At 34.1% G+C, this 22,587-nt stretch overlaps 1 protein-coding gene across 1 annotated transcript in view; it reads right to left on the bottom strand.

The window, feature by feature from the left end:
- LOC149798264 (uncharacterized) overlaps window positions 1-22,587 on the bottom strand; it is a 160,975-nt gene that overhangs the window by 6,195 nt on the left and 132,193 nt on the right. Inside the window, exons 21-23 of the mRNA XM_089960859.1 lie at window positions 21,400-21,714; window positions 12,352-12,717; window positions 4,319-4,564 (exon numbers count right to left, since the gene is read on the bottom strand). Coding sequence (XP_089816985.1) covers window positions 4,335-4,564; window positions 12,352-12,717; window positions 21,400-21,714 — 911 coding nt within the window. The 3' untranslated portion in view covers window positions 4,319-4,334. The remainder of the gene's footprint in view (window positions 1-4,318; window positions 4,565-12,351; window positions 12,718-21,399; window positions 21,715-22,587) is intronic.

Here is a 22,587-nt window from a genome sequence, read left to right as displayed (position 1 = left end):
ATATACACCATTAAAGGGCCTATGGTATTTCACATGCTTGCAACACAAAATGGTGAGAATGCATATAGTAATTAATTATATCTTTGCCTACTAGAGTCAATATATTCAAAACTTAGAACAGTCCTTTTCTAATATCTGACTGGTTACTTGTTGGTAAGAATCTAATTTTTAGGAATACAATGAACCAAATATACGCATAAAATATGCTGATATGCACACAGTCTGGAACTGTGACAAAAATAGAAAAATGTACACAAGTCTTGAAAATACACTGTATAAGTGAGTAGTGGTTGTGTTTAAAGATCATGACTTAAATGTTTTTAGTTTTGAAAAATATTGTTTTCTTTGTATTGTGGTGAGATTCAAAGAGTAAAATTCTTTGTGTGAATAATTTTAGACTCTACTGACATGTTTAGCTCTAACTAGTTTGCCAAAGTCCTATGTGAAAAATATCTGGCACACGCATCTGTACTATATTCATAGACTAACCTCAAAGAAGGTAAATAATCCTGAAAACATTGAAATAATCCTTAAGTTACAAAAAATAATAAAGGTATTACACTTGAATTTTGATCTATGCATGGTGCTAAGTTTATACAACTGTCTTTTTTGCATTAAACAAATTTTAAACCTATATCCATTCTTTCTTACATATTTCATGCCTTAGCTCTATACATATATCCCTGTTAGAGTTTTCTTTGTACATGTTGTACCATTCAAGCTCCAAAAGATAAAAGCATATTTACATAAAGAAGATAGTCCATCCTCACCCATGGGACAGAGAAATCAAGCTGATTTGCTAACCTTAATATTCTTAACTCAGTCTGGTTGTCTCAGTCATGGTGTCCATGTCCTAGCAACTATTATTACAGAGAAGAAATCCTTGTTGTCTTCTGCTGTGTCTCACAGGGATTTGTATCATTACTTACTATCTACCTATCGGTCATACATGTTCTATATAAAAAAAACTACAAAGGAGGACACTCCTCCATTTTGTGCATGACCTACTTAAGAATCAATACTGATATTTCAAGCTATTATGCATACCATAATAAATTTGGTGGTCAGATCAGGCATTTGACTTCGTATGCATATCAAAGTTTGACTTATTATCATACCCTTAAGGAATGCCAGACCATTTTTCCATGCTTGGCAATGTGCAACTAAAAAATCAGCTTAAAAACCTGTAAATCTGCCAACTGTCAAAAGAAAAATTAAGGAAGGCTATCCAAAATTATAATGGTGAAAGAAATTGAGTTTGATAACCAAGCATGATAGATGAAGTGAATTAATAGTTTGCTATCTGATTACCACATTCATAAATGTCACAATTCACGATATATGTAAGGTGAATACAATTATTGGTAGGTGAGTTTGTAGATTGCAAAATCAAGGATAAGGAAATGAAAATAAATTAACTACCCTTATCTTTTCAGAAAATGTTATCTGAATACAAATAAAACAACTCTTACCTGAAAAACTAACATCCTTCTTGCAGGATGGAAAATAAAAGCCAAGATGTACACCAGTTTTGGAATAACTATCTTTAGTATGCTTTCATTTTGTTTATTATGCACTTGTTTTTACCAATGTTGTGTATATTGGACATTGACTGTCATACACAGATACACAATTGCATTTAATGGCACAAGAAAAACAAGGGCAATTTACAAGGAGTAATGACAACAGCTGTCATTTTGATTTTATTTTAAATGTTTGTATGCATTTCTCTATACTTTCACAATGTATTTGTAACAGCTGATCCTTTTGCAGGATATACAGTCCATGAGCGACAAAGTGTGCAATTCAAATGAGTACCATACAATTACCAGTAACCATAAGGGAACTGACTGAGCAATCTAAATTAGGAATTCACTGACAGGAGAAATGTAGGACTGCAAGACTTGGGTCTGAAGTAGAGCACTGCTTTTTTCACTCTGCATAATAGGATAATTAATAAAATTGGATAATTCAGATCAATGGTCCAGCATTTTCACAGAGCTTAACCTATCTAGATCATAACAAATTAAAAATTTACGCACAAGCCAATCATACAAACTATTTAATACAACCCAAGAAGATTTTCAAAATGGTTGACATGGTGGTCAAACTGGAGGTCAGATTAGCACAATTTCTGTTTAGTACCAACTGGATGTCATAAGAAAAATCTGTCTAAAAAAAAGTCAAAGCATCCTCTTCCCTCTGATAGGGTGCTCCCTGACAGGATCTAGGGTGGGGATGACTAGACCACCCCAGCAGATTAGAGGGAATGCTCCACTTGCATTCATGCACTTTTTTTCAAGTCAAAAACTTTACCAAAAACGAAGGTGACCATTTGTGAGATACTAATCTACTTGATCTCAAATATACAGAGAATACAATGAGTCTCTATGGGAGTGCATCAGCACTTCTATTTACATGTGACTCTTCTATGAAAAGCAAAAGTCAGTTTTAGATGAGATGTCACTAACAACCACAAAGAAAACTGGATGACCTGATAATGAATGGCAAAACCTTTGACCCAGACATGAATTTGTCACTTTTGCTGGATTTTATTGGGAAGGTTTTGATAGTAAGACAATAATCAATTGCAGAATTCCATAGTGATCTCCAGCAGACATTTAAACAAAATGCCTCTTGCTGTGCTAAACCAATATTATAAGTTCATCCTTTTTATTAAAGAAATTATGTTCCAAATGGGTGACACTGGTAGAGGTAGGATGCGCAGCTTATCCACCTCCTCTTACCTATGCTCTACTGTAATGAGATGAGGTAATGTATTTAAAAGAGAAAACAAAATTTCTTGGGGCCCCGAGTGACGCATTGGTCTAAAGATCTCACCGTTATGGATCACTGCCATCTCACCTCTGTCTGCATGGGATCAAGTCTCTGGTTCAGCCAATGTGGGTATGTAAGAAAGCTTGCCAGCAGCTTCTTGCGGGTCGGTGGTTCTTTCCGGGTTCTTCCTCCACCATTTATACTGGCTGCCAAGTAGGGCCTATCTTGTGCTGAAAAATGGCGTTAAACCCTACAACAACAACAACAAAATTTCTTAGTTAATTATTACCTGATCACAATATATATAATCCCTCCCACCCTTTCTTGCAATGTGAGCATCCTTCAAAGTGTCACTCGAGTCAAGCAACAGGTTTAAACCTGGTATAATGGTAGCCACTTGGCAAGCAGAAAGGGGAGTTATATATATATATATATATATATATATATATAGACACAAATTTGTTGTTATGTCTTTCTGGGAGGGCTCGATTCAGAGGTAGCAAAGAAAGTTAACCTAATGTAATGTGATCATGTAATGTATTTGACGGAGAAAGCAAGGATGGTGGATGCAAAACATAAAGTTCAATAAACAATCACAGTGACCCACAATAGCTCATGCATTGTGATTTTGTATTGGTTAGACCAGCTTCACTTGTCATGGGTGACTGATACAAGCAGTTCCACAATGATGATAAATGATGTGGATCGATGACCCCTGGCTAGCGACAATGGAACTAAGTATTTGAGAAGTATTAAAATGTCAATAAAAAAAAACGCAAGTTACCTAAAATCAAATGCTCTGTTGATGGAATATTTGATGGCAGAAAGGAGAAAAATTGGAATTACATGTACAAGGATTAAATGACCATGTTCGGGTCGGTTTATACGCAATCACTCCTTTGGACTTTATTTACTTGTGTGAGTGATTTTTACTTGTTTAAGTGATTAGGTAAAAATTTGTACTTTAATAAACAGCCAACCATGATCATTAATCCTATAAAGTTCATTGCAATCAACAGCTTAGAGATTTACAAAGCATGTATATGGAATGCAATGAACCAAGACCATACTTTATCCAAGGTCACTGACCATGAACCATGACCATAAAGCATCTAAGGTTAATGACCATTATGTTAATAAGATACTAACATTTTTAAATTATGAACCAAATGTGTATTGATAATAAAATGTCTCTACCAATGTAAAAACTGTCAAGAAGACAAATGTGTGAACTGTAGAAATGCAGATGGATATAAGAAAGTAGATTGATGACATAAAATACAATTCTTTAACTTCAACTTGCACAAAGTGATTAAATTCATCTAATTATTTGTAATCCTTTTCACCATTCTTCAATTCAAGCATTTTGTACATTTGAAATATTTAGTGATTTGTGGTTCATTTAAAATAATAAATGGATATCATAGTATTCAAGCTATTCACTAAAAATGGAGGAAAGGAAATAGGTAAGATCCATGCAGACTCACTTTCTCCATGCTTGCTCTTGAAAAGTAATCAATGTGGTACACATTGCAATTACCTGTAGCAAATGGATGCTAAAGTTTCTGAGATGGCTCCACAAAATTAAAGGTCAACAAAATTCCAGAGGATCCCTTGAATGCCTGTTTCAACTCGAGACCCATATGTTTTCTGACATGGCTTGTCAACTTCTGCCTAACTGTGGCATTCCTCAGACTGCTGACCATCTTTTCCACTGCATCTGAAGCACTTCCTTGCTGATTATGGTTGATCTTCATACGCTTTTGTACAGATGGATTGTCAAGATCTGAAATATGATACAATGCACAATCATCTGATTGCAGATTTCCTCTCTATCATTTGTTATTATAGTATCCATCTCTATCACTATTATACAGGTTTTCAAATACTGGAATAAATCATACCCATCAGGTGTCAATCATCACATGTACACACAGGATGGGATCAATAGGTTATGAGCCCTAAGGGACTGTGTCAACTGTCACAGAAAAAAAACAAGTTTTGTGAGATCAAGATGTTATTGAGCCTAGGGTTGTCAACTATCACATATAAACACCAGTTTTGTGAGACCAGGATGTTACTGAGCCTGAAGGGTGTCAATTGTTGAAGCTAAACATGAGCTTAAGTGAGAGTTGAGCCAATGTGTTTATTGGGTATGACTAAAGTGGGTATATGAACCATAAATGTGGACATGATATAATGTTTGCAGACATCACATTCTTTTTGCATTATATCATAATTGCATCCAAAATTGGTTCCATTTTTTCAGAAACGGGATAGATGATAATTACAAACATTTATTTCTTTATTTATTTTTGGAAGATGAATATGAACAAGAACTGTAAAAATTCAAATTGACCAAAGTTGATTGAAGTGTGAAATATGGGTTACAATAACTAAAAAAAAAAAAAGGTTTAGTATTTTTCAGTATTCATCCTCTCAGTAAGTTTCATGATTCTAGGTATAACAGTATTATACAGTAGATAAAACCAATGTGGTATTGAACTAAATTTAAAAACTTAAAGTATGCAAATACTTCACAATGACTTTTTTTAAAACAGACCTGTCAACCTTCGCAAAATCTTCGCCGTAAGGCAGTCAAAATTTTGCCATCAGTCTTGTACTGCTATTGTTGAGCTGGAAGCATCCATGTAACAAGTTTTAAGTTACAAGTGTGCTTTGAGAATGATGGAATGAAGGCAAATGTTATGTTCAACTAAAACGTTTGTAAGTACACTCAGACCTTAATTACCTCCAGCACAGTTACAGTAACCACAGTTCCAATCCCTGTGGAGTTCAATGGTTTCTTTCTGTCTTGTGCCAAACAGAACTTACCAAATTAATTGATCTTTGGTTGAAGGAAATGGCTAATGGACTGGGATTGTTTTCCTTGACTTCAACAAAGCCTCTGATCTTGCTGATCATGAAATTCTACTGCAAAAGTTAAACTGTTACAGGTTTGACAATCCTTCTTTAAACTGGTTTAGATCATACCTAAACCAAAGGTCTCAACAAGTAAGCATTGGCAATATTAGCTCTCAAATTCGCACTATTCATTCAGGAGTCCCTCAAGGCTCAGTTTTGGGCCCTCTACTCTTTCTAATCTATATAAAACGATCTACCATTAAATAATGAATCCACAAATACAGATTTGTTTGTAGATGATGCAACCTTGTATACATCTAGTTCTGATACTGAAGTTATCCAAATGAGATTAAACTCAGACCTTATTAGAGTTCAAAACTGGGCACAACAAATTTGAATGAAAATTACTGGTAATGAAGGTAAAACAAAATGCATGATTTTGGGGAAAGGACAAAAACTACACAAGTTAGGGAACCCAGAACTATCTCTTGCAATAAATAATCATCAGTTAGAAAATGTCAAACACGAAAAGCTTGTAGGTGTGTCCGTAAATAATAATTTATAATGGGATGACCATATTGATAAGCTTTGTAAAACACTGTCATCCAAAATTGCCCTACTCAGCAGAATCAATAAATATTTACCGATGGAAACTTACAATCTATACTACAAGTCATATATTCTTCCAACAATAGATTATTGTTCAACTGTATGGGGAAACTGTTTTAAATCTGAGCTTGACAGGATTGATAAACGTCAGAAATGAGCAGCATGCATAATTTTAGATGCATCTATTGATCATCCCTCAAAAGCATTATTTACAGAACTCAGATGGTTCACAATATATGACAGGATAGATTTTCACAAGGCAGTTCTTGTATATAAATGTCTACATGGAACTGCACCAGAGTATATTCAAGACTTATTCAGCCTGTTTCAGCACAGTACCAGTTGAGATCACAAGGAATCCTTCTAGTACCAAAACCAAGAACAGAGCAATTTAAAAAGAGATTCCAATACTCTGGTACAGTTATGTGGAAATTGCTTCCACTACATGTAAAATCTGCTGAAAATATTACAGTATTTAAGAAGAGATATCATGAGCATGTATGTGTTTCTAATAGATAATGGAATTTAGTATTTTAATACTGAACATATTAAAACAAACAGTAATTATTGTTATCTTTCATATAATGCACATTGTTATACCCTTCTTAAGAGGGCCTCAAGGGAGAATAGTCCTTGACTAAAGAGTTACCCTCTATAAATAAAGTATGATTATCATTATTATTATTATTAGTTAGATTTCTCAACTTGACATAAATCTTTCTTCCCAATTTCAAGTGGTAACAGCTATCATCTCTTCTACCATGCGATATACTCAAATCAACTATTCAGTACATGTAATTGTTGCCTCTCCTTCCCCCCAAGAATCCAAATTCACTTTCTTACTACTTTTATGTTGATTGTTTAAACCTTCAAAAAGGCTTACTGTCACTTCTGTCCTGACGGTGGTTTTGTTTGCTGGCTGCCATTTCTAGAAAATGCTATTTGAAGCAACAACTTGATCAGACAGGCATTCGACAAAAACAAATATATGGGCAGCTTAAAGCCTCTGAGGTACTACTGTAAAGTTAGCCTGGTTCCTTGACAGACTTCACTAAATCTAATATGAAGTCTGGATCCAGATCAAACATGAACAAGCCAGTATCCATATTTGACTGCAATGATTATATCTTATAAGTTTTGCTATTATTCCTCAAGTCAGTAATTTGGGGGTCATTTCATTAAGACTTATAGTCAAATCATATGGGTTTCCAGGGCTGTTGTATGGGTGTAGTACTGAAATACTTATAATTATCTAGTCTGATGATTTGGGTAGAACACTGCTTGAGACTGAACCAAGTTGGTGAAGCATGCAACTTGGGTTAATGACCTGGTTTTGTGATGATGGTCAACATTAATCATCTCACCTAATTTCATGAATCTTGTCAATGCAGTATGTAGGGTGCTAATAACCTATCTGGTCATGAGCTAAATGTAAATGTTTACCATAAATCAGCAAAATGTGAATTCAGGTCACAATGACCTTTTGTTGTACAGGTGTTGGACCACCTGAGAGGCAGACAGTCATCTAGCTAGATGATTCTATCAAGAACAGAGCTTAAGAAATAAACTTATAACACAATATTTAACCAAAGACAGTGATGTATGAAATATGGGTCATGGTGATCGATGTTTTGATGATGGTTTAAAACTCGTCACTATGCATCATCCCACCTATTGTCATGAATTTTGGTATAACTATATATACTGGGTGCAAAAACCTGTCTCATCATGAGCTAACAACAAAAACTTAACCTAAGCCAGTGATATATAGGTAACAGTGACCTTCCATTGTGCTGTGGGTGTGATACTAATAGATATGCATAAAATCATCTGGTTTGGTGATTCTAGCATGAACAGATCTTGAGACATAAACTTAAACAAGAAATTTAACCAATTCAATGAAGTGTCACAGTTCACAATGACATACTTTTGTGATCATGGTACGCTACTCAAGATGCATTCCCTCACCAAGTTTCATGAATAGGTATAAACAGTACAGGGTGCAAAACAACCTCTTTGGTCATGAGATAAATGCATAACCTTTACTTAGTTGGTAAAATGTGAAATGGCTGTCATGGTGACCTTTCTCTTATGGCAACAGCATGACACAAACAGAGATGCATAAAATCATCTACTTTGATGATTCATGCATGAATATATTTTGAGAAATTAGCACAATATTTAAATCATGTGAGGTGTGAAATATAGTTCATGGTAGCCTACATTTGTGGTTGGAGTGTAGCTATCATCAAGAAGCATCCCCTTCCAAGATGTCATTATTCCATGTATTACAGTATTTCTACAGTGCCCTAAAAGCAAAACCTTTACCAAGAATGTACAACTAATGTACATGTACATACAAAGTTAATGCACTCAGCCCCCTCCCCTAGGGTTTGGTGCTTTGAAACACAATCCTAACTGTTTGCTCAAGGCATAGGAAGAAAGAATGATTGAGATTCAATAAGGAAGCACATATGTACAGCATAACCTTGCTAATCTGGACACCTTCATTGCCACTGATTAATCAGTTTTCTGTATAACAGAATTATGTACATTTTTATATGACAATGTCATCAAATTGTATACATGTATATGCATTTGCTAGCTGTATGAAATAAATTAATACATCTACTGACCTGTGTTTATGTCACCTTATTACTAACATGTACTTGAACAAAAATAGAAGTTATTTCTGCAAATCCTTTTATGATGATCGATATCTCTAATCGTATATGCTTGCTTGATGGTGTAGCTATAATACATGTAATGTAAAAAGCACAACAAATACAAACCAATATCTCACAGTAAACTGCTTCATGGCAAACTAATGAAATGCAGTCATTTTTATATTTTATATTTTACAACTGTTATAGCTACTAATAAGCAAATAATTGATGTCACTTTTTATTCTGAAATGAAGCCCTATTCTGTCCAAAGTTTAAAGCAATCAACTTTATTTGTACAGCCATCAACAAAAAGAGATTGTTACATACAACTGGTAAACAACAAGATGACTTAATGACACAATTTATTAACCATATGTTATGTCAAAAGTGTGGATGATTCGATCCCAGTGTGCTTATTTAATTATTAACATCCCCCATTGACGAGTAGCAATAACATTGTTGATACAATCACTGGTTACAATATGGTCATGCTACTTTAAGCTTTTCCACACACATGATTATGTGATATATTTATAACTTTAATGTGCCAACATAATTTGACCAATCAGCAAATGATAAATTGACACATCTCAATATCTGTGAAGGTGAGTCTGTTTTCCAAATGACTGTATTTGCATACATGATTCTTTGAATTTTCTTAAGTCTGGACAGATTATTTCTGGATTACTGAGGCAAGTTTTATATTAACTGTACACTTTGGTCCCCAAGTTTGATTTCAAGACTCAGAATGTGGATTTCTGGATTAACAGAACAAAGTAATATTAAGGAATTCTGTTCCTATTGAAATATGTCCAGATAGCAAGGTTTATGGATAAACAGAATCTGGATTAACAAGGTTTCTCTGTATAAGCTTTCATCTGTGCACATGCTGATATCTGTGCTGGGGTTAGTACAATACATTACTCCTAAACGAAACGTAAATGTCAAAAATTGGTTTTATAATTATGCAGTACAGACAGGATAGCAGTGGACATCAATGTAATCAGGCCAGCTAGTGTATGCTTACTGCTATAGTTATGAATGTTAACAGTCACTACTGACATGTCACACATTTTGTTTACAAACTGACCTAAATACATTGTATATTAACACAGGAGGAATACAACAAGAGTTTTGCCCACACCGTAACACATCCTCTTCTTAAGGTTCTACTGATATTGATGAATGGGAACCAGTCTAGAAATGGGTGAAGATAAAATAGAGTATATATGGGTTTGGCTGGCCAGGATAATAATGAAGGTAAGATTTTAGCAATAAGAATTTTTCAAAAGCTTATCCTAGTTGTAACTGAAAAAAACACTGAGACATTGTTTTATTGACAGAATTTCAGTCCCTTTATAGAAATGAGTTTGGAAGACTCATCAGTGAAATCAGTAACTGGGAAATTAATTAGTACCATGAGTCTTATAGAGAAAAACAGAGTTATTGTAATTCCACATAATGCATGTACAACTTTACTATATATGCAAAATTATGGTTCTATTTGTGGTTTACAAAAAATTAATAGCTTTATGTACCTTTGAGTGACTTAGTGGGATACTGAACACACTTTCAGATATGGCAACTCTTATCATGAAAGGGAATGGGCGATGCAGTGTGTAGAATGTGTAGAGTTGGCCACGATAGGAATGTTTTGCACACTGGTTAATATCTATGCAGATATACAAAGTTTATACAATTTACCATTTACATAGTAATAATGGTCACCAATTTTGTTCAGTGAATGTTTAAGAACTTAATATTTTGTATTTGAATTGAATTATACCTACCTTACATTATTTTAAAATTATTTATGTTCTGGGGGAATTTCAGGTAGTTTTTGTCCTTTTCTGAAGTAATACATGCATATATATATGGTCACCTTGATCTTTCACTCATTTATTGCAAAATATGACTAGGCTGATAATATATTTTAATCTAAAATAGAAGGGAGAAAAAATGGTGAATTTTAATCTAAAATAGAAGGGAGAAAAAATGGTGAATAGTAAAAAAGGCAAGTCTTGATTAAACAGATTTAATTTAATATTTTTTCTGATTTTCTGAAATCAAGCTCAATTACTGAAATGTTGCCTGAAATGTGCCATTGATATTCTTGCTGTACATGAACTTGCAATATAATTTAATATTCACTAAATAAATGTAATCTTTGACAATGAGAACTATGTGCACTGTTCATTTATGCATTCTACATTCATAGATCTGTCAAGTAAATCAAGGATGGATATAGGACTCACAGTACTAATGATATTGATGAATGGTAACCAGTCCAGAAATGGGGGAAGAAAAAATAGAATATATATGGGTTTGGCTGGCCAGGATTGATTGATAATAAAAGTAAAATCTTAGTAAAAAGAATCTTTGAAAGCTTATCTTAGTTGTAGATGAAAATAAAGAGACATTGTTTTATTGAAAGACTTGAGTTTGGAAGACTCATTACTGAAATCAGCACCTGACTTTGGTGTGGAAAGGAAAGCACATGTTTCATACACATCAAGATCCAGAAAATACCATGGCTTATATTATTTTTTCAACACAGAAGCTGTCACCCAGGATGCATTTTCACTGATAAATATAGGTTTGATCATGAGCATACGGAAATTTGAAGTTACTGAATTTTTATTATCATCATGCTTGTATGGGAACCGAATTAGTACTGACAGTTTTCAAGTTGACAACTTTTATTGTTGATATTAATTTGTGTAACATTCTGAAACTTATGTTTTGCTTATTTTGCTTATTATTCTTCCACCTGTCAACTTGTCTCATGCTTCTGTAAAAACATTTTTTATAAAGATTTTTAAGTAATTAAGAAATATTCATTCATTTTATTCAAAGAACTATTAACATAACTGCATGGCTTCAATATGCAAATGCACTGTGGAACTTTTTATATAATAAATGAATTATTAAAACTCTTTAAATGGTAAATGTTTTGCTGAAAACAGACATGCTTATGGTGACCATTAGGCAACACGAGTGTAATCAGACATAGCATGTGTGTCAAAACTAAACATGACTAAAATAACACGTCATCTCAGTACCACAATCTTTAAGACAAAAAAACGCTTATTAATTTTTCGTAAAGATAGATTTTTTTCATACAGACTGTAGTACTGGTATGTTTTAGGGAATGTGTAGCTTGATGCATGTGCTGCACATGATAACATACTGGTCATGTTTACACAATACACTTAAGTGGTTTTAATTACAAAGCCAACATGAATACCTTATGGGTAATTAAAAATGTGTTTGCCAATCAAATGTACAAGATCCAATTTTCAATAATGTAAAGTAATACCTTTATGTTATTGTTTTATTTTATCTGAAGTAGATCTACCACCTGCACAAATTAAGAACATCTATACTAACTTCTGATTTTCACCCCAAACAATGATCAAAACACAAAACATACCACAGGACGAAGATTTTCTTTTGATCTTCAGCATCTGATTCCTTTCCGAATTCTGTAAGACAAACTCCAAGTTGTTTTTGTTAAGAACTTCTGCAAATACATCATATATACCATCTGGGCATTTTTTCATCAGGTCAATGAGTTGAAGAATCTTCCCCTCCATGTGTATACAGTCAAATATTCTGGTGTGATCATGAATGCTTATCAAAAATTTGGAAAGCAGTGAGTCTCTGATCTCGTCAATTACATCTTCGTCTAAATTGCTGACTAGAGCACCAACATCAGCAAAACTTAAGTGGAAATTTTGGTTTGGCTTGGGAATATTTTTTCTCTGTTCCAGTGGAATCCCCTCTTGATACTGAAACCCTGGAAAAATGAATAAAATATAGCATAAATCAACAAAGAAAGCTGTTGCATAGCTTGCTTACCTGAGGAGTTCAGAATGCTATTACAGGCATGCTGGTATGCATGTAATAGCAGGGAATGAAAAACTACAACATGACCGTTAGCATTTCGAATGAAATTTGTTTGAGTACTGATACTTACTAAATATCATCATACGATACTTCACAGTTCTTCCCTGGCTGATATGGCATGGTGGGAGTGCCATCCTTTGATCTAACAAGCCTTTACTTAAGCAAAGTGATTACCGGGCATTTAATTCAATAATCTAGGGCAGAATAATTAATTAAGCTTGAGTTGATTATCAGAGCAATTTTACCTGTTTATTTATCATTATCTGAGAAGAGTAGTTTATCAAATGCCTTACAGCAAACTAAACGTGTTAATATTTTACACAAGACATTTGTGTATTGACCAGCTGGGGCTGTTATCATAATAAGCTAGATTTAACTGTCAGTGATTCTCTGTAGAATATCCAAATTCATTTCCCAATTAAAAATTCAGGAAACTGAGATAATGTAATGTGTAATGGTGCTAAAGAACTTAGTTCAATAATATTCTACACAAAATCCTCTTTTTTCACACATCTAATGGTAATGTCAGAAATGATGTACAAGGGAAACAACCAATCATATTCTAAACACATTTGCACAATGAACAGTGTAAAAAGATAGTGAAGGGATTCCTGTTAGAAAAAAAAACTTTTAAAGCTACTTTATTCAGAATGAATTTAAAGTCAATCATTTCACATTTTAGTAATCCTGCTACATCTGACGAAGAATATTTGCTTGATGTATTTACTCAATGTACTGTACAAATGACCCAACAATCTCAGATCCATATTCCACATGCTCACAGGGACTGAAGTTTAATATAGCTGATGAACTATGACTTGAGAAATTAAAGAGGCTAATAAATAGTTAAGAATATCTGGTATGTGTTTAAAAATATGTTTAAAAATAATTCCACTAACTGAAGGCAAGCGATACTCTTTTAATGGTGACAAAAATAATTTAGTATCAATTGTAGATGATCTGCAGTAAATGTTTCATTAAATAAATATTTGTAAGAAATCTAAAATTTATTGCTCCTCTTTTGTCAAATCAGTAAAATTAATTATATATTTTTGTTAATTGCTTGTCTTTGTCAGTTAAGACAGATTCTATACATCACATGAGGAAAAGACTAATATTTTTTGTTTTTTAAACCAGCAAAAACAATGCAAAAGATTCACTTTCAACTATTTAACTAGCATTGCTGCTGTAGTGGTTCCATGCTCTGCCTAGCAAATGGGATCACTACTGCAGCTGATTTGGGGGCCTACTATTAAAGCCTGGTGCCGCTGCAGATCTGCCAACCCTTACAATTTGAAGTAAATCACCCTGAAATTACCCTTAAATTATGGAACAACAGCACAAATTATGAAAATACAATTGTTGCTATCAAATCCAGATACTGGCTTGTCCTTTGATAAACAACTAGATCTCATATTAGATTCAATGAAGTAAGTCCAGAAACGAGTTTAATTTTGCACGAGTACCTCAAATGCTTTAAACTGCCTATATTTTTTATGCAAAATGTTGCTTATATAGCATCTTCTAGAAATGGTGTCCATTGAACAAAAACATGAAAAAGACAAAGAGGCTTTTAAAAAGTTTAAACAACACAACGCTGTTAAAAATCAATTAAAAATCCAGTTGTCTTTAACTTTTTCTTGTTTTGTGAAAAAGTCTGTGGTTGGGTGACTAGTGCATAGTTACTAATGCATTGACTAAAGCTACAATGAAGCAGAACCAAGAGATATTTCCACCTTTTAGTTGCTTTGCAGCAGGTTATATAATGTATCCTTTTTTGTCTCATAAATCAACTCCAACATGTATTTATTATTTATACAGTTCAAGGTCAATTCGAGCTGGAGTTAGCTTCCATTTTTTTTTTGCCTCTGGTGTACAATCCTGCTCTCACTTGGATCACAAATTGTTGATAAATAATGGACAGTAATTTTGTCCTTCTAAACTACAACATATAAATTGCCTTTTGCCAACTGCCACCTCTGTTATTTAATTCTGCTGACTTTATTGCCTCTGATATTTCCTTTAAATCTGCTTTACAGTTGCAAAGCAATATATATTCCCCTTCCATAGTGATTCTTCCAGCAGACCTGGACTAGATCAAAATTGTTCACAAGATTTCCCACATATTTTCTATGCAAGATCTGTTACAACATGGGCACCTTCTTTTTTTGTGCATCCAGACTGGTGTTCTTCTTTCCCTGTATAAATCTGAACTCATGCACATGACCATTGTTGAGTTTGCCTGTTTCCAAACATTTGTTCCAATATTAGTTGGCTTTGCTGGCAAATATTACTTAATAGATAATCTACCTTTAAATTTATGCAATCATTCCTTCACACTCTGCTCTTTATGACCCTTCTAATTTTCAAGGCTTGTTTTGGAAACTTTATTAATAATTATCGGTTACTGCATTTGTATGGGAAAATATGAATATATATTGCATGACCTTGGGAGTGTAGTATATCCATCCGAAAAAATGAGTTCATATCTTCCCATACAAATGCAGTAACCTTATTATTATATGCTGATTTTCTTATTCTACCTATGTAAACAAAAATACACAACATGAAACAAAGTAACTGAATGTATGCCATATTCCAAACTAAATACACAAGCACAGATTCATCATTACACAACAACAACATTATTAATGTGCACTTAACTCCACTCAGATAAATTTGAACTTAGTCATGCACTAGACATACCTTTCGAAAGAAAATGGCATTTTGGTCTACTTAAAACTGAAATTTGGAATCATATTGTGAATGAATGTGCATTGCAACAACTTTTCTGTTTGATCTGAATGAATAGATTTTGGTATTTTTGTCATTTCTACAAAATTTTGTGATCATGGACTGGTTTTATGTGTGGATTCTACATGAATTACATTGGATTTCAGAAATGACAGAGCAGCGTGTTGACATCTGCAAGTGTGTTTCTGTTCTGCCATTGAATGTTTGAAATCATAATGTGGGAAAAATATGAAGTCATTGAATTTCAATTATCAAAAAGACGCTGTGGAATATAATGTTTATTTCATTTTGAGGGCAGTAAGGAGGATGTAATTGTACTTGGAATATAGTCAAAATTACAATACAATTTCGAAATGTGTAATCAAACTTGAGAACAAATGACATGGCTCATGTAATACGGATTTGCAGAACTAAGAAAGTACATTTTGAGGAAATTCAGGATGTAAAATTAAGTATATTTTTTTTTGCCATTCTTATTGCCAGCTAAAGAACATAGTTTATGCCTTATCACTTGCATGTTATTTTTAAGGACCCTTTCTGGTATCTACTGTATAGCTAGCTTAAATCTGAAAAATTGTATCAAAAGTGTTAACATGGAATGCATAGCTACAACCCTCTAGGCTTGCAATTAGTGAAAATAGGGACAAAAATTAGTGAATTTTGACATGAATTTGTGAAGCGATCTTCAAGTCTGGGAATATTTGTCGGAATAAATGTTTGGCATGGTCTCCAGCTGATAAAGGTAGATTGTGTTAAACAAGAAAACTCACAAACAATGCTTCAGTGTTGGTAGCCTGCAGGTTTTCCAATGATGGCTTAAAATATTCCAGAGCTGAAATCTGCTGTGAGTTCTTAATTTTTCCAATGCTAAAATGCTTGCTACCAGGCCAACTGTACCAATCAGTTATAGTTCCACTAATATTGTGACCAGCAGTGCCAGACCGTTTCGGCAAATACTGATATCACGACTAATGCTTAACGTGAAATCGGTTATTTTATTAAAGATTTGAAATAAAATGAGAATTGTGGGATTTGTGATTTTTCTGCATGCGGCATCTATTCGTGAATCACTGAAAAAGTCATGAAATTCATGCAAAAATCATAAGGGTTGGCTGCTAAGGGAATGTGCCAAAGCAGCTGGTCTGTGGCAGTCCATAAAACATATGCTTTACTTCATTCAGAAACAAATTTAATCAACCAAAACGTAAAGTGCCTACTACGTGAGTGTACATGATTTGTTTACAAATCAAGTGTTAGCGTCTGTGTCCATTGTTTGTTTACAATAGAAAGTAGTTCCTTTATGAGTGCAATATGAAGTTGCGCACGAGTTCAGTATCATAAAATTCTGAACGATTCTGACAATGTTAACTGAGAAACAAATGAGCATATAATAATTCTTATGTGACACAATCTATCATGTCCAGCTTGGTGTTTTGGATGATTCTGCCTGGTGTCATCTACATGTATTAGTAGTTTGACAACTTTCACATAATCTGGTCATAATTTGGGCTATAAAGTCAAACATGTGTTAAAGGTCACCTGAGTTCAGCAGTCACCTGGTCACAATGACCATTCTAATTACCCCCTGGCAAATTTCTATTATAAAAGTCATTTAATCAGTGGTCACCATTCTTCTGTTGTCAGCAACCACACGTGTTTCTTAACTAATCTGTGGTTTCAACCTGCTTTCTGTGGTCAGCATCCATTTGTTTCTTAACCAAGCAGTGGTTTCACCCTTATGTGTTTTTTCACCAAGCAGTGGTTTCACCCTGCCTTTGCAGTCACTGGAGCATATCAGCAGTGAACGCTCCAAGTATGAAAATTAAAACTGTTTTTTTGATGAGCCAGGCATGGTATATATAAATGCATATTTCAAGAAACTTCTTTTCATTTCCTACTAATCAAAAGTCTCATAAACGTTGGCTGTCTTTTGATTTCTGTGAGTTTGAGCAACTGCTTAATTGATCAATTGTTTTAGGTGTGAACACCTGCTTTCATGCATAATTACACCAGCTGGCCTAACAAAAAGCATGTCCTGTGTTTCACAATCACAGGTAAAGTTTGGATGTGAATTAAAGGAACTGCTAAAAATAATCAAAACTTTGACACATGTAACAGTGATATGTGAATCACTGATTAGGAAGATTAGAGTGAGGATATACTAATGTTGTGTGGAACTTATTTTAATAATTGTCATTTTTGTGTATGCTAAATAGCTATACTAAATACATGCATCTTGATAGCATACAATTGCAAAATAATAAGTAAAGTCTGTTATGAGCAACCTCTGCTATGAGCGACCACCTGTCATTTGCGACCACAATTGTAATGCACAGATCGATTTTATTATAAAAATGTTCTGTTATGAGTGACCACCTGCTGAACGCGACCAGCAACTGCGATGTCTTGGCAAAATATGCATGTCAACACTGCTATGAACGACCACACTGCAAAAAAAAAAACAGATCGACACAACTGACCTTAATCTAATCCTTTGTAAACACAAGAGCTCAGGATACATGTAGTATGCAAAGTGTATGTTAAATAACACTACAGTTGAACAACCATATAGCAAGATAAACACCACTAACCATCATCTAATCCTTTTAAACAAAGACTGCATAAATAGTAAAGATTGTTCTAATAAGGTATTTCAAATAAAACAAATTGGCTAGCTACCAGTTTTGTGAAATTTACAAGTCCAGAGTATGATGTCGTTTGTAAACTGCAGTAAACCAGACTAAAGTACGTCACTAACCACCACTGTAGTGCCGAAGTCATATAAATAGCCAGTAAGATTAACCATTTTTCATTAAAGGGAACAATGATGGACATACACAGTCAATTTAGAGGTTTGTATTTTTTCTTTATCTTTGTGAAAACCCAAACAACACCGGTCCTAATGTCCCAGTGAGAAATCTTTTGAAAGGGCTTCGGTGTTGGGTTGAGTACATCGCTTTATTTTTCCAATTAATCCATAAAGCCTGTGTGTGTGTGTGTGTGTGTGTGTGTGTGTGTGTATGAGCTCTTTGTCTTTAATACTGGTAAGATAGAATCATTTCTGGATTCTTTTTTTAATTTATTTCTTTTGTTACAGTGTTTCACCAACACACCATCTGTTTACCCAGATGCAGATGGTCGCAACCTTTGTTTGTCAAGCTATAACACTGATGATTTAAACTTCATTTCAAAATAAATGTATTGCTTCTTGATGAGTTAATTATATCTTTTGGTTTCATTCATTGGTACACAATATATTTATTCCATATTTCCCCAAAACCTGATTAAAACCAAAATACATTTAGTCATTATTACATCAACACTAATAACAATGGCAGAAACTCTATGAAAAAAAGAAAAATTCTAACACTGGAAGAAGGAATTAATGTCAACAAAGTATAATGGATTTCTTACAGAAAACTGATTAAGTGCACAGAATAAGATATGTACATTATAGCTAACTGTGCAGTTTTTGTTACATTTGAAACAACTCTAAAATGTATGGCAATGTGAAGTTACCTTATGGATATGATAAATATTACCTTTGTTCATTTCACAAATCATGTACATGTACTAATACATGTACATATTCATGTGATGTTCAAATATAAAATTGGTTCACGTTGTTTGATAGATGTATATCTTTTTTATATAAAGTTATTTTGAGAGGAATGCATGCAATATTTAACAAGATTTATGAATAAAGGATACGATACATGTTCAGTGAGTATGGGCATTTTTTCTTCTGCAACAATGCTAACTATTGACCCTAGAAACCAGTCCATTTTCACACACCTCTTAATGGAGAATACCTGTATCGAGAGACCGCTTTTGGTTGGCAGAAGAGGCGGTCTTTCATAATAGGTTTTACTGTACTACTAATAATGCTAATGCTATCCGATGCAAAGTACATGCATGTGCCATGAACCAAGTCTGAGAGTTGAACCTGCCATCAGATATCACCTGTCTACAAAACCCAAGCTAGGGTACAGGTCTGAAGTGCTAGGTGTGACATAAACAAAGGTATGCCTACAATGACCAGCATATTTTCTATTGTTGTGGGATGCCAGAGTGAAAGAGGCTTCTCTTCCATACATCTTGCTGCATAGCCATTAGCTTGTACCAAAATTGCATCAATCAATGCCAGGAGAAAATATTTAAAGAAAAAAAGCTTTCTTCCCCTTGTCTAAAATGAAAGATGGAACAAAGTTTTCAGTAAACTCTGTGATTTTTGGACTATCCTGCTCTCTTGTCTATACTTGACTGTCTTCATCATTGGATTCTTTCTCAATTTCTGACTGACTGGACAAAGAAGATAGTTCAATGTCGCTGCCAACACTTCTTAAATCAATACTGTCAATTTTTTTCTCAACCCCCACCCTGAAATTCTGATTATCTATCACTTGTGTAAGCCAAAGCCATTGGTTCCACTGCCTTACAAAAGCATAGTAAGAACAATCATTTAAAACTATTTTGAATGGTTAAATGTCCCTTTATCTCCAGCTATTGACCAATAACAGCAAATATAACATACAGAGCTAATCTATCCATCACTAAGGTCTAATGCACTTAACCTGCAGGTGGATGTATCTGATATAATGGCAGATAGCAGTGCTAGATTACAAGCAGATTTATCAGTCACTGCAGAGGCAAGGCAAATGAATGTGGTGGATATGCACATCAGTGGCAAGCAAAGAGTTAAGTGCATTCCCATACATAGTAAATAATTTCCTTGCTTTGAATGAGAACATAACATCACATATAATACATGAATGAAAGAAGAATATGTTATAGGTATATTGAAACAGATATGACAGGAGTTATATCATAAAATATCTTATACAAAGTTCCAACAAATCTGTTTGGAAATACATCCCCATGGGCAGGAATGACTGATTAAGGCAACCAGATGCCTGATAGGCTCATTCATTTGCACAGCTGGCACTTAAAGAATGTTCATGACCTAATCATATATCCCAAGTCCTGTCAAAATTTTTTAATAAATAATAATGTCTAGGGTGGTAACAAGCCCTGCCTATTAGATGCTAGATCAGGGGTCTCAAACTCAAACCACCCTGAGGGCTGCATGAAGGCATTTTCAATGGCGAAGGGCTGCACCACCTTTGTTATCTCTCATGACACATTGTGACGCCAATCATTTTGCGGGCCACAGGATACGGCTTGGAGGGCTGCATGAGGCTTGCAGGCCATGTGTTTGAGACCCCTGTGCTAGATCAACTTGCAATATACCAAGATGTTGCTGGTAATCAAATTAATACAAACATCAAAATGATATCTGTCTGCAAAAGTTTCTTCAAATTCTTTTCAGAAATACAGCCTCCATAATGATAGGAAGGCTCAGTCATCCAGAATTCAACTTCTTATTCTCCAAAGTCTTGGTTCACCGAATGTGAATTCAAACTCAATGCCACAAATTAATAATGATTGTTGGGATGCATCTGTATCATTGAGATTTGATATGCTACAATACAAATGAAACCTTAAAAGATACAGAAAGACTGATGATTCTAACTTTTTATTCTAATTAATTACAGAAAGTCCAAATTTCGGGACTCGAAGTTTAAGGTGTAATTTTTAAGCTTGAGATGTTTCAAGAATATGGTGCCTGGTCATGTAATGACCAGGTGTACATATCACATATGCCAAAATTTGTTGGAGATCTTGATATCTGAAATTTACATTATCAAAATCTATCCAGCTATACAGTCTTCTGGATAGCATCAAATAACTACTGATTAGTTACCAAATAGTCAAAGGGCAGAGAGAGCAAAATACATATGAAAAGAAAGTTTCTTACTCTTCATTTCTTCTGCAGATATCTGTGTGCTGTTAATTCTTTCTCCTATGTATGATAAGCGACTCTCCGACTCCAGAATCCTCATGAATGCTGACACAGTTGAGGGGTTCCCAAGGACAACCTTGAGTAGCATATCAGTAACTTTTCTTCGAGGTTGTGATCTGTCCTGTATCTCTCTCATTTCAAGATAATCAAGGTGTCCATTATTGTAGAGATAGTCTGTTATTGAAATTATGTCTGGCCAGTAAAGTTCATCTTTAAGCAAATTATACTGCTTCAATATCTTCATTTGCATTCCCACATTCCTAGGGTAACCTGAAAAATAATGAATCATCAATAACTATTACTAAGCATGGTCCTTGAGAACAATTTTCCAAAAATATTTCTATGAAAGTTTTAAGATCAATATGACAATATCAATCTGACATTACACCCTTGCATGATACCTGCAATATAGCTCTGTGGGCTTGGGACTAAGTCTCACAACTATTTTGACCAGAATGCCAAAATACACCAACTTACTAATACTAATGCCTTTTAACTTGGCAAAATCCTACTGAACAGCTGCCATAAAAAAATTCTTATAAAGCTTAATTTCAGTGCCTGTAATAGCACTACATGTCATTAGATTGGAATCATTTTTTTTTAAAAAACAGTAAAGAAAACGTTTGGACAGCATAGATCTGTAACATTTGTCTAAATTGATAAGCGCTTTTGAGTAAAACATGAGTGCCTTTATATTTCTGGTAGTGGGCACCACATTTAGACTTAATTATAAAATATTTAATCAGCCTTCCAAAACTCTGGAAAAATCAGGGTATGTATGTATGCATGTATGTATGTATGTATGTATGTAAAATTTATATGTAATTATTACTCACATATGTGTAATCCTCAGTTACAAAGCCCATTTCTCTTATAAGGCTATTTTCCTTCTTCAGAAGGGCAGCCTTATAAGATGGAGACCTCTGTAAACACATGTTCTATGGAGCAGTGTTGAATGGCGTTACTTTGACACTGGTTACAAACTTTAGACATGTACAAGTTCTAACTTACCATAGTTGCTGCTAAAAATACAACCACTGATGTTGAAGATATCTACGATTTAAATACTGCTCACAAATATAAACCAACATTTTTTTTTCTGCATAGACAGATAAAACAGAAATTCCTGGCATGACAACAGAA

The sequence above is a fragment of the Sinohyriopsis cumingii genome, chromosome 6 (assembly GCF_028554795.1).
Source record: "Sinohyriopsis cumingii isolate HCF-2022 chromosome 6, ASM2855479v2, whole genome shotgun sequence".
NCBI lineage: Eukaryota > Metazoa > Mollusca > Bivalvia > Unionida > Unionidae > Sinohyriopsis > Sinohyriopsis cumingii.
This window is presented reverse-complemented; position numbering and strand designations above follow the sequence as displayed.